Raw genomic sequence first — 15,647 nt, forward strand, 5'->3', positions numbered from 1 at the left:
TGTTACACTGAATGACAAAAGAATATTATTTTGCACTTATTTACCCAATTTTTCGTCACTAAAGTTATTGGAAACAACAAAGTAGACACATTTTTTGCATTTTATTTTATGCATGATTTATATGTATGTACAGTTGAAGTCAGAATTATTAGCTCCCCTTTGAATTTTATTTTATTTTTTAAATATTTATCAAATTTTCACAAATATTCAAAACATTTTCACAGTATGTCTGATAATATTTTTTTCTTCTGGAGAAAGTCTTATTTGTTTTATTTTGGCTAGAATTAAACAAAAAACATTTAAGGTCAACATTATTTGTCCTTTTAATGTATATTTTTGTTCGATAGCCTAAAGAACAAACCATTGTTACACAATAACTTGCCTAATTACAATAACCTGCCTAGTTAACCTAAATAACCTTAAGCCTTTAAATGCCACTTTAAGCTGTATAGAAGTGTCTTGAAAAATATCTATTCAAATATTATTTACTATCATCATGGAAAAGATAAAATAAATTAGTTATTAGAAATGAGTTATAAAAACTATTATGTTCATGAAAAAAAAATTCTCCGTTAAACAGGAAATGAGGGGAAATAATTGGGGTTAATAATTCAGGGGGGCTAATAATTCTGTCTTCAACTGTATAGCAATTTAGTCAATTTCATTTAATGCGGATACCAAAATGGGACATCTTATCTTTGATGCATGGATGCACAATTAATCCTGAAAGAAATTCTCCTTCACTGATCATGTGAGTCATTTGTCTATAAGAAAAATAATGTACCCACACAAACACAAAACGTTAGTCAACTTGTTCCTAATATTTTTAAAGCTTTACTTTACTACCATGAAGTAATGTTTCCAGAATATTGCATGAAGCTTTTTCTGTGGCAACCTAAATGTTGTTATAAAAATAAAATATGATAACTGTTTTGTTATTTGATTTATGCAAATGTACACTACCGGTCAAACATTTGGTGTGAGTAGAATTTTTAAATGTTTTAAAATAAGCTTCTTCTGCTCACCAAGACTGCATTTATTGCATCAAAAATACAGTACAATTTGTAAAATTGTGAAATGTTTCTATGATCCTTCATAAATCACTCTAATATTAATTATTATTATTAATATTAATATAATAATAGTAATAAAAGGAATAATGACTGGAGTAATAATTTAATTTGAAGCTACATACAATGAGTAATAAATCAATATTTAATTAACAAGTTTTAACTTTTTTTTTTTTTTTTTTTTTTACATTTGATTAATGCTGAATTGATAAAAAGAATAATTTTATAAAAATAAAAAAACATGAAAAAAATGACCCCAAACTTTTTACCGGTAGTGTAGATTCTTATAACATTAAAGGTAATATCCAAAAAATTCCTGCAAACAAACACAATCATTTGAGGTAATAATGTTTATTTATACTATGAATACAATACGATCACCTCACATTCATTAAACATAATTTGCTCAAGATAAGCATGCAGAAAAAAATTATAATTTACATACATAATTTACAAATAATATGCATCAGGGTAATATGTGATCTGATCAGTGTTTTTGTGTTTTGTCTGAGTAAATATGCTTTGGTCAAGTAAATGTAAACGAATAATCAACAAAACCACACAATTGCCATGTTTAAAGGGATAGATCTTCCAAAGAATTGAATTCTTTCATCATTTACTCAGCCTCGTCTTATTCCAAACCAATTTCTGTTTAGTTGTTCCGTTGAACACAAAAGAAGATATTTTAAAATATGTTGGAAAACGGTAACCATTGACTCAAAAAACTCAAATTGGTTTGGAATAATAAAGAGGGAGTACATGATGACAGAACTTCATTCATTCATTCATTCATTTTCCTTAAGGTTAGTCCTTTTTTCTCATCAGCGGTCGCCACATCGCAAAGAAGCGGATGCCTTTCCGGTCATCCATCCACACACATACACTACAGACAATTTAGTTTGTTCAATTCACCTGTACCGCATGTCTTTGGACTGGGGAAAACCGGAGCACCCGGAGGAAACATACGCAAACGCGTGGAGAAAATGCAAACTCCACACAGAAATGCGACATAAGCCAGCCTTAACTCGAACCAGCGACCTTCTTGCTGTGAGGACCTTGTTGCTTGTTAGGTGAACTAATTAAAAACATCCAGGTGTGCAGTAAGTATCCAGAATGGCGTTATGGCGAGTAGCCGTTTATTCATCACAGTATTACAGAACTGTTTGCCCTGAAAAGAGACAAAGACCTTTGCGAAGACAGTCTGACTCTCTTCTTAAACTCGACGCTGTTTTTCTGTCTGTCCCTCACATATTCCTGATAATTCCTCGTCAGCAAAGTGTACAAGAAAGGATTGATGCAGCTGTTACTGTACGCCAAACAAGTCACAACGAAGTTAATGTAGACCACAGTATAGCTGGAGAGTCCACCGTGCGCGTAATAGTAGATACTGAGCAACTGCCACAACCAGAAGGGTAAAAAACACGCCCAATAGGTCAGAACTATGGTGAAGATCATATATAACACCTTCTGCTTAGGACACCTCTTAACCTCTCTAGAAGGAAACACTGAGGTCTGCGAAAGCCAGTAAATCCGGGCTAATTTCAGGTAGAGGTAGCCAATGATTAATCCAGGAGCCAAAATGCAGGTGTTGAATAAAACGGTCAGGTACACTCTGTACGCAGTCATCTGCCAGGTCGGGTGGCACATGCGCTTCTCCACGCCATTGTGCACGTCTATCTTGAGGTCAATCAAGATCATGGACGGCAAGGCGAGGATAAGAGAGAAGAGCCACACGAGAAAAGTGACCGCGCGCCGGTAACGCCGGGAACGTCCGAAGGTGTCGAGCGGGTTCACGACGGCCAGATATCGCTCCGTGCTCATGACAGTCAGGATGAAGATGCTCGCGTGCATGGTGACGAAATCCAGGCTGAACAGAAGGCGGCATCCGACGTCTCCAAAGTACCAGTCTTTCGCAAAATACGTGCAGACCACGAACGGGATGGTGGAGAGGTACAGCAGGTCCGCCAGAGCCAAGTTCACTATGTAGACATACATCGATCCAGTTACGCGCACGGAGGTGTTCACGATGATCAATGTGTAAACGTTTCCAGTTATGCCCACCAAACACATGATGGTTAAAATTGTGCCGAGTATGGACGTGATTAGCATGTCGTAAGAGGACGGGGGCGCGCTCTTGACGGGTCCTGTGACTGTTGGTGAGATGTTGGTAAAAGCCGCCGAGATGTTCAAAGAAAAATGATCATCTGCTTCCATTTCAAAACAGCTTCAATTCAGTCTTCGGTGATTTGACTTCATTTTAACTACTGGTAAAAGAGCATTGCTATTACAAACATGAGGCTAAATTCGGCGCTTCATGAAATCTCTCTAATCCAAAACGTTCACCTTCTATAAATAAGTTCCAGACGTCGCTTTAAAAGGAAAATGCACACAGCACCTTAAATGGTATAAAATGAATGTGTCCAAAGTGTGTGCCGCGTCCTCACCAATGCGCGCCAAACTTTCAGACTGCAGATCCAGATGGAGTGGTGGTTTCACCACAGCTTCACGTTTGTGGGTGGAATTCTCGGCTCTGTTACGCACTGCATCACATATATACTGGAGCACAATACGCCTTTAATGAGTTCATTCTGTGCGTAAAAGTTTCTGGTTGCGCAGTGGCACTGCCCACATCTCACCGATTCATTAGTTTTCTGCGTTTTTGTTGTTGTAAAGGAGAAATATGAATGCAGTCTTGCACTTGAAAAAAACAGCAGTTTATTATTTGTAATTACAGTAATTGTAGTATAAGTGTATTGTGGAAAAATTTCTACAGATTACCATAACATATTAATTGTTAAGTTTTAAAATGATTACAGTTATAATTCATATATAAAAGTGATAAAAGTAAAATTATAAATGTGAAGGAACTTAAAATAGTATTTAAGCTATACTGTGCTTCAAAAAGTTACTATTGTAATTCTAACTTTAAAACTAATAAATGAAAAATCTGAATCATTACACTTCACATTGAATTTACAAAGTTATTGACTTTAAAATGTCAATTACCTTTGCACAACAAGAACAAATTCAAATTTTAAAGTGTCATTTTCTTTACTAGAATGACAAATAATATAAAATGTTAAAATGTTAAAATATGATTTACTTAAATTTGAAATATTCAACACTTTTCAGTTTAACTGCAGCAGTAATAACAAAACCGTTAAATGACTAAAATGACAAATGACAAATAAATAAAAAATAAAAATGGTATTAAATTTGATAGATTCTCACACTATAAAGACAGAGATGTCATTTTATTGACCTGATCATTTAAATAAACTATTTATATTTAAATTTAAGATTTTTAATTTAACATTGTTACAATCCTATGTTTGTCTCGTCTCATCTGTTCTGTTTTGCTTAGAACACATCTAATTGGCCCCTTCCAACTTACTTGCTCCTGATTGGCCTGGCAGCCATCTTGTTTTTGGTCACTTGCTTTGTGTTTGTGGAAACGTTTGTATGTGGTATGGTGCAGAGTTTTCTTAGATGTGTTAAGACTGGGAATATTGAGATTTGTGAGTACTGTTTGTTTTAGTGTGTGTTTTGTTTATGATACTTTGTTCCACTGGCTTGTTTGACCTTTGTTGCCTGACGTTGATTTTGGATTGTCCTTTAAAAATGGTTGCCTCTTTTGTAAATAGTTTGTAAATAGTGTATGTATTGGGATAGGAGGAGTTTGACACCATTTTCTTTGTATAGTCTCTTGACCTCTGTGTTTGGTGTAGGGTAGTTAGGGTACTGAATTGTACTTTATTTTATTTTATTTTTTTGATCAGGTAAGTTAGAGATTTAACATAAAGGAATTTTTGTTTGTTACTTTGGCCTTGTCAGCTCCCGAATTCAAACCCCAATAAATCTTCATTTCCGTTGTCTTGTCTTTCATGTTGTGCACCATCTCTAGACAGTGCGTAACAAATAATTACAAATATTTTACTAGAATTTGCAAACGTTTACACTATAAAATATATTGTGTTTATTAAACATACAAAAATACTAATAAATTATTAATTCACTAATGATTACAATAACAGCCATTTGCACTGTTTTGTGGTTTTGAATTTACTTTACACGTTTTTGTAATTTAGAATAGCAAGTATTTATTCTTTATAAATAAAATGAGAAAGGTTAGAATAAAATCTCTTTTCAAAGATTCTACTTTTTTTAGCTCGACTCCATTAGAGGAGCGAGCTCTTATGGCTCCCAAATGGAGTCTTCACTCTGAGTCTTCTATTTTATGCCAATTAAAAATGCATCAATCAATCGGTTATGAAAATGAGAGTATGACATCATTAGCAGGGCGATACATTACATGGTTCTTGACACTAGATAAATGACTTATTTCTCTGGATTCTTTGAAACAATTGGGATAATGCAAATACACAATTCATCAAAATATGTAGCACTAATGGCTTTAATTTAAAAAAATTCAATTTTGTGCCTATAAAATCATAGATTTATTATTGTAAAATATTGTTTTCCAGAAACATTCTATAGTTTTAAAGTTTATATATAATGGGCTTTATATTTAGCAGCTCATACCATATTTTCAGTTTCTTAATATTACAGTTAAAGGTTGAAAGCTCTAATATAACATTAACTGTAATGAGTGTTTACTTTAAAAAGTCTAAAATTCATTCATTCATTTCCCTTTCAGCTTAGTCTCTTTATTAATCAGGGGTCACCACAGCGCAATGAACCATCAAAGTCCGGATCCTCATAAATATCTTAGAGCACAAATGTCAGCACATCTCTCAGAAAACTCTGTTAAAATCAGTTAAAAGCCTATGAAATAGCAGGCCATGGATATGCATCGTGTTGGTCTAATTGAGAGCGTAAGAACAACCTGTGAAATGAACACACATTTCTTTCAATAGCCTTGATTCTCACTCCAATGTCGTTCAATAAGCGCACAGAAATATCCTGCTGGCACTGTCAGTGACCGCTACATGAGACCTGTCATTTCTGCACAATTATCAGCTTTTCAGGAGGCCCGAGCACCTGAATTCATGTGCATGGAGATAACATTATATCAGCAGGAAGCAGACAGCTCGTTTGTCCAATGCACTGAAAATAATCACCCGTCTGCCCTTCAGAGCTTATTGTTCTGCAAAATGCAACATGTCTTGTTTACGAGTAGCCTATATGTGTCGTTTATTTACTGTAAAACACTTTGATTGAACTACAGCCACGAGGGCTTCAGAGACGCTTCAGAACATCATAAAAGCAGCTCTGGCGCTTTTCAAATGCAGAAATACCAGGCGTTTCATTAGGAGACAAATATGCCCTTCCTGAGTCAATTTGTCAAAGGATGTTTTCAGCTCTGAAGGAATTTCAAAGCAATTTCTCTGAGCATTACAGGAAGCATTTTATATGACATATGAAACACATAAGGGTATATCTATGAGAAGCATTTTCCTGCACTGAATGTTGAGAAATTATTTGCTATAGAGGCAAGAAACCCTTTTTTGCGAACTTGCATTCGCCTGGATGACTTAATCCTAATCTTATTTCATTGCAGGTGCTGCCTTTTTGTCGTATGCTGTATTGATTCCACTGCAGTGGCTGATATAAAGTATCTCTATAATCCCCCTTCTCTGTTCTTCATAGTGCTGACACTGAAAGGGACATTTCCTCTGCTCTACAACTGTGGCCGTAATTAAATAGTTCTTACAGACAATGCGGAGTACAACAATAACACAGTGGAGAGTTACAGTGTGATGAGATTTGTGATAATGATAAACCTCTCATTGAACCACCACCAGGGGTGTCACAGTGGCGCAGTGGGTAGCACAATCGCCTTACAGCAAGAAGGTCGCTGGTTCCAGCCTCGGCAGGGTCAGTTGGTATTTCTTTGTAAAGTTTGCATGTTCTCCCCGTGCTGGTGTTGGTTTCCTCCGGGTGCTCCGGTTTCCCCCACAGTCCAAAGACATGCGCTAATTGGGTAAGCTAAATTGGCCATAGTGTATGTGTGTGAAAAAGTGTGTATGGGTGTTTCCCAGTGTTGGGTTGTGGCTGGAAGCCATAAAACATATGCTGGATAAGTTGGCGGTTCATTCCGCTGTAGTGATCCCAGAATAACAAAGGAACTACGTGGAAAGGAAAATGAATGAAGGAATGAACCCCACCTTATCTTGGTGGAGGGGTTCGAACGATCCTAGGAGCTGTTCTTGGAGACTGAGTTTGGGTGTAAAAACCCTTATGAATACATTAAAATGGACCATGATGCCACCCTGTATCATGCAACTGGGGCCTCATCCTGGAGTCAGCCCTGGGATTGGGGCTCACATGTGAGCATCTGGTGGCTGGATTGTTTTTCATGGTACCCGGCCGAGCTCAGCCCAAGGGAAAGATGCGGGACCATCCTCCTGCAGGAGGACTCATACTGGGCTGGTGCAATGTGGATTGGGCAGTAAGTTAAACCAGGGCCATAACGAACCAATCTTTTGATACAAAAACTGGCTCATGGGACATTGAATGTCACCTCATGGAGAGGGAATGAGCTACGGACAAGAAATAGTTGGTCTCACCTCCACAAACAATTTGGCTCAGGAACTCAACTTCTCAAGAAGGGCTGGACTCTTCTACTCTGGAGTTGCCTAGGTTGAGAGGTGGTGGGCTGGTGTGCTCTTAGTTCACCAGCTCAGCCATTGGATTTTTCCGAAGTGGCAGTGAGGGTTGCCTTTCTGTGCCTATAGGCTAGATTGTAGATTGTAGTTTGTGCTTACGGGTTAAACGAAAGTGCAGAGCACTCAAACTTCTTTAAATCCTTGGAAGGGGTACTAGAAGGTGCTCTGACTGTGGACTTAATTGTTCATCTGCGGGACTTCAACTCCCACTTAGGCAACAGTGAAATATGGAGAGGCATGATTGGGAGGAATGGCTCAGACTGCCTAATCTGAATCACAGTGATGTTCTATCACTCTGCATGCTATGTCTTTGCCAGGGTACTGGAGAGGAGAATCCAGCCAACAGTAGAATTTTTGGTTGAGGAGGAACATTGCGGTTTTCTTCTGTGGCAAACAGCTGAGCACTTAACCAGCTCTATATGAGGGATTAAAACCAGCACCTTAAAGTCCGAGGCCATGCTGCTCAACTGGAAAAAAGTGGTTTGTCATATGAGAGTCCTAACCCCAGGTGGATGAGTTGTGGTGTTGTGGTGAAGAAGGAGCTGAGCCGAAAGCCAAAGCTCTCGATTTACCGGTCTTATTTCTACACTCACCTTTGGTCATGAGCAAGACTCAAAGTTCAAGTCAAGACTGAAAGAACAACATCCCAAATATAACCGGATGCAATGAGTTTCCTTTGCAGGGTGGAATGGCGCATACTGATGTGAGGAGCTCTGTCACCCGGGAAGAACTCAAGAGTAGAGCCGCTGCTTATTTACACTGAGAGAAGCCAGTTGAGGTGGCTCAGGCTCCTGGACCCTGTTCCAGGATTGTCCCACAAGGAGGAAACCCAGGGGAAGACCCAGGACCAGTACCGATTCTCCCTATATGCAGACTACCAAGGTGTATAAAGTTCCGCAAGTTACGAAAGCCCCCCTCAGCCCCCATCTCACTACAGACCTATATTTATTTATTTCACTTTTTTAACATTTTGTTTTAGCTGCCATTTTGTGTATTCATGACCTTAACACCATGTAGTAGCATAGGGATTGCTTCTGCACTTAATGTGCAACTTAATGTTATGTATGTGATCATTTATATAAATGAAATATTTTATTACTCACCCAAGGGAATTTCGTAGGGTCCATGTGGGGTTGGGCATCTAGTATATGAGCCAGACCTGTTGGTTGTTGAGGTGGGTCTTTGACTGTGGGAGGCAAAAAGTGCTAGTTTGCAGTTCCTTTTTGTGAAAGGTTTAACAGAAAAGTGCGGTAATTTCTACATTCACATCTTTATTTGTTATGTTTGGAGTTTGTTTTTTCTTTACTTTTCTGATGTCCTATTTTTTTTTACGGATATCTTTTGTACATATTTATAAGCATTCTTGGATGGCCTGTAAAGAGGAACTGACACTGTCAATAAATTAACATTTGCACATAAATGCTATGCCATATTTTTTGTGACCTGTTTTCCATCTTGCCTCATCACAATTACTAATGCAGTTAATGTACCAGTCTGTTGTGGTGAAGAAGGAGCTGAGCCAAAAGGCAAAGCTCTCGATTTACCGGTCTTATTTCTACACTCACCTTTGGTCATGAGCAAGACTCAAAGTTCAAGTCAAGACTGAAAGAACAACATCCCAAATATAACCGGATGCAATGAGTTTCCTTTGCAAGGTGGCATGGCGCATACTGATGTGAGGAGCTCTGTCACCCGGGAAGAACTCAAGAGTAGAGCCACTGCACATTTACACTGAGAGAAGCCAGTTGAGGTGCTCTTGAAGTGACGAACTAACTTCCCTACAAAAGAACAGAAGCTCCAGGTTTCTTCATTTCATTAATTCATATGCATTGTCTGTATCGTCATTCATCTGTAAAATGTCTTTAGTTATGTTTTGATGTCTGGATCTTCTTTAAATAAGGGATTTTATATTTAGATTTTTTGTAGAATGAAGAAGATCTTGTGCTCTTTAAGTTGTCTGAGCCCATGAGGAGAGATTTCCACAGTTCCTCTGCCAAACCCAAGCTCTGGTCTTCATCAGCTGACGCTTCCAGCAAAGATCTGCACTGATCTCATTACAGAGAGAGAAGCAATAATCTGCAATAACACCTACACTTATGTGAGAGTCATCGATTTCTGGCTCAAGTTTTAACTCTCAGATTTAGGACTCGGGTCTTTATAACATCTCTTTAAACTGTCTTATTACTGCACCTCTGTCAGGTTGGCAATGCTAAGATGCTTTCAGGAAACTGCCAGGTAGGGAAGAACTCCAAGGACATTACAGGTGATTTTATTTGCCTTGATTTTCCAGACATTTTTAATGGTGGAAAAGAAGTTAGCGGAGACAAGTTATTTTAACGCTGCTTTCCTCATCATTAGCATTTACTACTGTTTGCTTATTTACACATTTTATAGTGTTTAAAGAAATCCAAAAGTAATTATAAGCTTTTATTATAATTATTAAAAGATCATTTTATTTGACGTAATGTCACAAGATTTCCAGTATTTCCCCCCAGAATAATGATCAGAAGTTTGTTCTTGCTTACGAAATTTTCACCATCTTGTTTGTCATGTCAACGCATGAAAGCAATATGCCCAAAGAGGCTTATAACTAGGTTCATATTCTTAGACCATTTCTTCAGTGTCTCACTTTTTTTAACCTTCCTGTTGTGTTCGGGTCAAATCTGATTGATTTACAACTTAAAATACTAAAAAAAAAAAAATCTGTTTGCAACACTATGCATTTGAACATATAAAAGTGATGATCACCTCTTTCATTGGATTTCGAGTGTTTTAATCAACCTTGTTACACCTGTGGTGTTCCCGGTCAAAAGTGACTGCCATAGGAAATGAATGGGTATCCAGACTATTCATCCATCAGACAGAAAACATCCCCATACACAACGCCCCAACCCAACTCAATCACTCGCACATTTCAGACCGTCTTTTTACAGGTACACATCTCTTTTACATGCTTGTGCCAAGGTGGAAGCCAGTATAGTGGCTAATTCGTACTAATTACTTTTGTCTCTCTTTCAGTCGTTCTCTGGGTCTAGCAGGAGCACTCACCATCCACACCCTCAGTCACCATTCCTTACATCAGTACACTAATATAGTGCAATTGAAAGACTGGATAAAAATTCGAGCACTCGGTACACAGGAAAGGATAGTTTTGTTGTGGTTTGCTGGTTGATGAATCATTCAGATGGATAAAAATGTTTAATTTCTTTGGTCAGACCATTATGAGATCATTATTTTAGCGAGCTGTCTATTGATAATGAAACAAAGCATGTTGATTTCTGTGATGTATTGTTAATTTTGTAAACATTTTCAGTGCCTATTTGTAATTCCACTGCAGTTTTTTTTTCAAGAGTTCACACTTAGATAATGCTCGGCTATAATAGCAGGTTTGGCATGGTGTCCTGGGAGAGCTCGGAGATAGATGAGCCCAAGGTTCCCGCCAGGTCAGTGAGCATTAGGAGGGATACGAGATCAGGTATTTACAGCCTGATCTCACGAGGAAACGTCAGTATTTTATGTTTTGTCAGTTTTGTGGGTAATTCGTATGAATTCGTACAAGTTCAGTTGAATGAAAATGAATGATTTTAAAAAGGAGGCGTGGCACCCAACCCCACCCCTAAACCCAACCATTGGGTAATGAGCAAATCGTACTAATTTATAAGAATAAGCCACTAAATCAAAAAGTTATGAATTGCCATGAGATAACGTTGGTATTTCTCGAGAGCCCCCCAGTTTGTTTTTTTAACCTATATTTTGGTTATTTTGTTCTAACTGATTCAGTGTGCTTGTGACTGTTTTACAGTTCGCTTATGTACATGTTTTTAGACTGTTGGCGAAAACCCGGGGAAAACCCACTCGAACACAGGAAGAACATGGAAACTCAGCGCAGAGTGCCTACTGGCTCGAATTGAACTTGAACCATTGACCCTCCCGCTGGGAGGCAGCAGAGTCTGCCACTGTCGCCCCGATCATAGAATTAAGGAGGAGAAAGAAGGATAGAAGGGAGGGTTTAGCAAAACGAAGATAGGGAATGAAGTTTAGGCAGGACATTTACAGTAATTTTGGAATGATCCGATAGGCTAGCTAATGACATAAGGATCAGCTGTAGTCGATATATCACGTTCTCCTCTCGAAATTAGTTTGTGATACTTCACTTATGTCAAATTGTATAAATTCATGTTAAACACTACTATATAACATTGTTCACAGCTAAAGAATGTTGAATAAATATTTGCTGGTGAAAAATGTTTTTTTTTAGTTCTAATTTAAGAGCAGTTCATACAAACCGGTCAACTTTGACCGGGAACACTAAAGTAATGGGCGGGATGTGAACACGACACAAGGGTTAAAAATGTTAAATTGTTAGCTGAAACTGTTTCAACACCGTTTCAACACCGTTTTAGATTTGTTTTCTTCATCACGGCACCCTTGTGGTCAATGGAGGGTGAGGTAGCTCTCTGGTTTCATCTAAAATACCATCATTTGTGTTCAGAGGATAAACGAAGGTCTCAGGATTTGGAACAACATGAGGGCGAGTAATTAATAACATAATTGTCATTTATGGATGAAATAACCCTTTAAAAGATAATAATGTTGTAAATTAGGTTTCTTGCACAGACCAATCCTTTCGAGTCAAGAGCACAAATGTCAAAAGCACATTTTCTCATCTGTTCCTCCAATATTTTGGAAGAAATACGACAGGCAGATTACTAACTTTTGTTAACATTCATTGCAAAAAAAAATAAATAAAAAAAAATCACACACAAAGTTCAAAGAAACGAGCAAGAGGAAGGGATTTGCAATTTAGTTTCTTTAATATAATCTTATTTACACTGAATTTGTTTCAGAAATGTTTAGTACATAGTAAGTTACATTACTCTTGCATCGAATAAACAATGACACTCAGGACCTAATAATTGTACAATGTGATGATACTGGTCACATTACTCCAAAAAAAAAAAAAAAAAGTTTTTTCTTAGAGAAAAATGAAAACAACTGTAACTTCAGGCAAAGTCCAGACTCATCTTCAAGCTCACTAGCCATTCCCACAATTACACAACATTAAACATCACCTCTCTTGTGTTGTATGCAAGTTTTAAAAACGGTTCACCACTGTAGGCATTCACGGTCTTTTGGAAAATTGGAAAACTTCATTTTTGCACACTCGTCAAAGACACATCCCAACCGATCTGAAGTGAGGAAGAAGACATTGTAAGACAGAACCAAGAATAAAAAGGTGATGGATTTTATTGCATATATCACAAATATGAACATGACCACCGGGGCCTGGCCTACATCACTCGCCAACTCCATCCAGGTCAAAAGATCAGGCGAACCGATCCTCTTAACCTCCTGAAGAATCAGCAGCAGGTTTAAATACTTTGATTCATACATAAAATAAAAGAGATTAGTGTACAGCTTTCACAAGAACTCAGCTTTCTCTGAAAACTATGGAATAATGGTAATAGCAGCAATACTTAAAAAGACATTACATGGTAATAAATAATTGGTTAAAAAAAATTAGGAGGAAAAGAAAAAGGACAAAAGTGGTTGAAGAAACACCATGAGGTTGGCTCATCCTTTACATTTACAAAGAATAATCTGGTGCCATGCACGTCAAGCACTACATAATGAAATCTTGAACACTTCCCTGCTCTTTCAGCACACCAAAACCAGAAAAGCCTCTCCGTCAGAGTCTAGGAGCGAAGCATTCGTCCACTCCGATCGTACATGTGCCAGCGGAAGTGCCGAATGTTCCACGAAGCAGTGGTTTTGATCAACGAAACAAGCAAATAACAGTCAAGTTTACGGTAGGTTAAAACGGTTAATGCTTACCATATAATAATCATTTGGAAAAGATTAACGGGGTCCATCAAAATTAAGGACAAGAAGAGCTTCTTTAAAGCATCTGATCTTCTTACGAGTTCGGTTTAAGAAGCCGAACGCCATTGGAGAAGGTGACATGCTTCAAATTCAAATGTTTTGCTTACATTGGATAAAAAAAAAAAAGGGTTAAAAGAAGTTCTGCGACAAAAATACTGTAACTCCGTGAGAACATTTGGTGTTTCGACCGCACACGATGGTTGTGCTTCAACATGAACACATGGGCGCTGGTACATTCAGTTCCCACAACAGGACTAAGACTCGCCGTCAAGCATGTTCTTGATCTTAGACACAAAAATAATAGTAATAATCATTTCAACAATACATTTCAAGCAATCGAGTTAAAATTTCTACAATGAGAACTGAAGAGCACAGGAAATGGATACCACTGAAATGTCATCCTATAGCACTAAACGGGACGCAAGGGGAAAAAAAAAAAAAGGAAAACAATTGGAGACGTTTACATACATCGAGCATGACAAACGCAAGCCTTGTCCTTTGAGACACATTTTTCTGTAGGTAAACTGGTTTAACGGTCACAGGCTCTGAGTGTGTGTGTGTGTGTTAAAATCCTCCCCCTAGACTAAAAAAAACGTGAGCTCTACTTCAAGTAGATCACGGGCTCAGCGAGGCTCTATGTACTGCAGCACAAACACACTCGCGCATCAACCCGCCGCTTCAGTGACAAAGACGATACCAACTGCATTGTTGAGAAACTACATTTCCTCTGGAACTCGTTGTGGTAATGCCAAAACCATTAGTCAATGAGTTGAAACACCTAGGGTGTTCGCTGCCCTCCACTGCAGTGTGATGCTAAAGTCTGTCGGGAGACACCAGTCCGTCTGTCCTGCAGAAGGGGAGGGGTGTGAGAGGGTGGCAGGGGCTGTTTGGTGGCTTTTGCTGCCATTGCTGGCTGGCTGGACAGGGCGCTTGCTCACTCCACTGCGAAACCACATGTCTCCTCCACTGCTGTCAGGAGCTTTTCATACAGCTTCTCGTACGACTCGTAAGGCGGGATGTCGATACGGTTGAAACTGAAAGAATATGAGAGATATTAGATTAAGTATTTTGGAAAGAGAATTGTTTAGTTTCAGGGCCGGGACACACCAAGCTGACCCCAATCAACTAGCACCAGCAAAAACAAACTGTATTGTAGGGATTCACTTGTGTAAATATGTTTGATAATCTAAAAATCCAATATTAGGGATGGACAACTTCGGTCCTGGAGGGCCGCTGCCCTGCAGAGTTTTGCTCTAACACTAATCAAGCATGCTAATGAGTGTCTTCAAGATCACTAGAAAACTACAGGCAGGTCTGTTTGATTAGGGTTAGAGCGGAACTCTGCAGGACAGTGGTCCTCCAGGATCGTAGTTGCCCATCCCTTATCTATATCATTTGCAAATATTCAAGAGTTCACACTTAGATATTGCTTGATAATAATAGCAGGTTTGGCATGCTGTCCCGGGAGAGAACCCTGAGCTTGGAGATTATTGATCCCAGGGCTCCCGCCTGGTCAATGAGCATGTAAAGGGAGTACGAGATCAGGTAGTTCTCGAGAGCTCCCCCTGGTAAAGGAGAAAAGGGGGAGAAGAAGTGGATGGGGGGGGTTTCTTTGGAAAACAAAGTAGTTTTAGACAGGCTACTTATAGTGAGTTTGGATTAATCTGATTGGCTTACTAATGACTGTAGATGAGAGACCAGCTTTGATCATTCATATCACGTGTTCCTCTTAAAATTAGTTTGTGAAACTTCACTTTGAGAAATGTAGTGAAAGGTGGCAGCATATGAAACAAGGACATATAGATTACTTGATAAATTGGAAGTTTATTAGAGATGATGGGGAAATTATTTGGCTTTTTTGGAAGATGAATGGAGGAATGTCACTGTGGTGAGACGCACAGTAAAAGTAGAATTATCCTGTTTGACTTGTGTATCATAATTAATTGCGTTTTTTTATTTACTTTATTTTTTACTATTTATTTTTTCTGTATGTGTGCTCTTTTTTTGAGGTTATATTATTTTATTTATATGTATTTACTGAATTTATGATAGCAGCATCTAATTA

General features: G+C 38.3%; 2 protein-coding genes across 5 annotated transcripts in view; both read right to left on the reverse strand.

The window, feature by feature from the left end:
• Positions 1-1,262: 1,262 nt before the first annotated feature.
• Positions 1,263-9,118, reverse strand: uts2r5 (urotensin-2 receptor 5). Its single transcript, XM_073944934.1, has one exon. The coding sequence runs from the start codon at positions 3,282-3,284 to the stop codon at positions 2,214-2,216; it is 1,071 nt and encodes a 356-aa protein (XP_073801035.1). The 5' UTR covers positions 3,285-9,118; the 3' UTR covers positions 1,263-2,213.
• Positions 9,119-12,494: 3,376 nt separating this feature from the next.
• The window catches only part of smurf1 (SMAD specific E3 ubiquitin protein ligase 1), a 78,323-nt gene continuing 75,170 nt past the window's right edge, over positions 12,495-15,647 (reverse strand). For all 4 annotated transcript variants that reach the window (XM_073936122.1, XM_021469369.2, XM_005164115.5 and 1 more), the window contains 1 exon segment: positions 12,495-14,616. In XM_073936122.1, coding sequence (XP_073792223.1) covers positions 14,517-14,616 — 100 coding nt within the window. In that variant the 3' untranslated portion in view covers positions 12,495-14,516.

Source organism: Danio rerio, chromosome 3, assembly GCF_049306965.1.
Source record: "Danio rerio strain Tuebingen ecotype United States chromosome 3, GRCz12tu, whole genome shotgun sequence".
Lineage (NCBI taxonomy): Eukaryota > Metazoa > Chordata > Actinopteri > Cypriniformes > Danionidae > Danio > Danio rerio.

What these genes read in the sequence shown, in the direction of transcription:
- uts2r5 (XM_073944934.1), bottom strand. Translation starts at nt 3,284, where the DNA reads ATGGAAGCAGATGATCATTTTTCTTTGAACATCTCGGCGGCTTTTACC.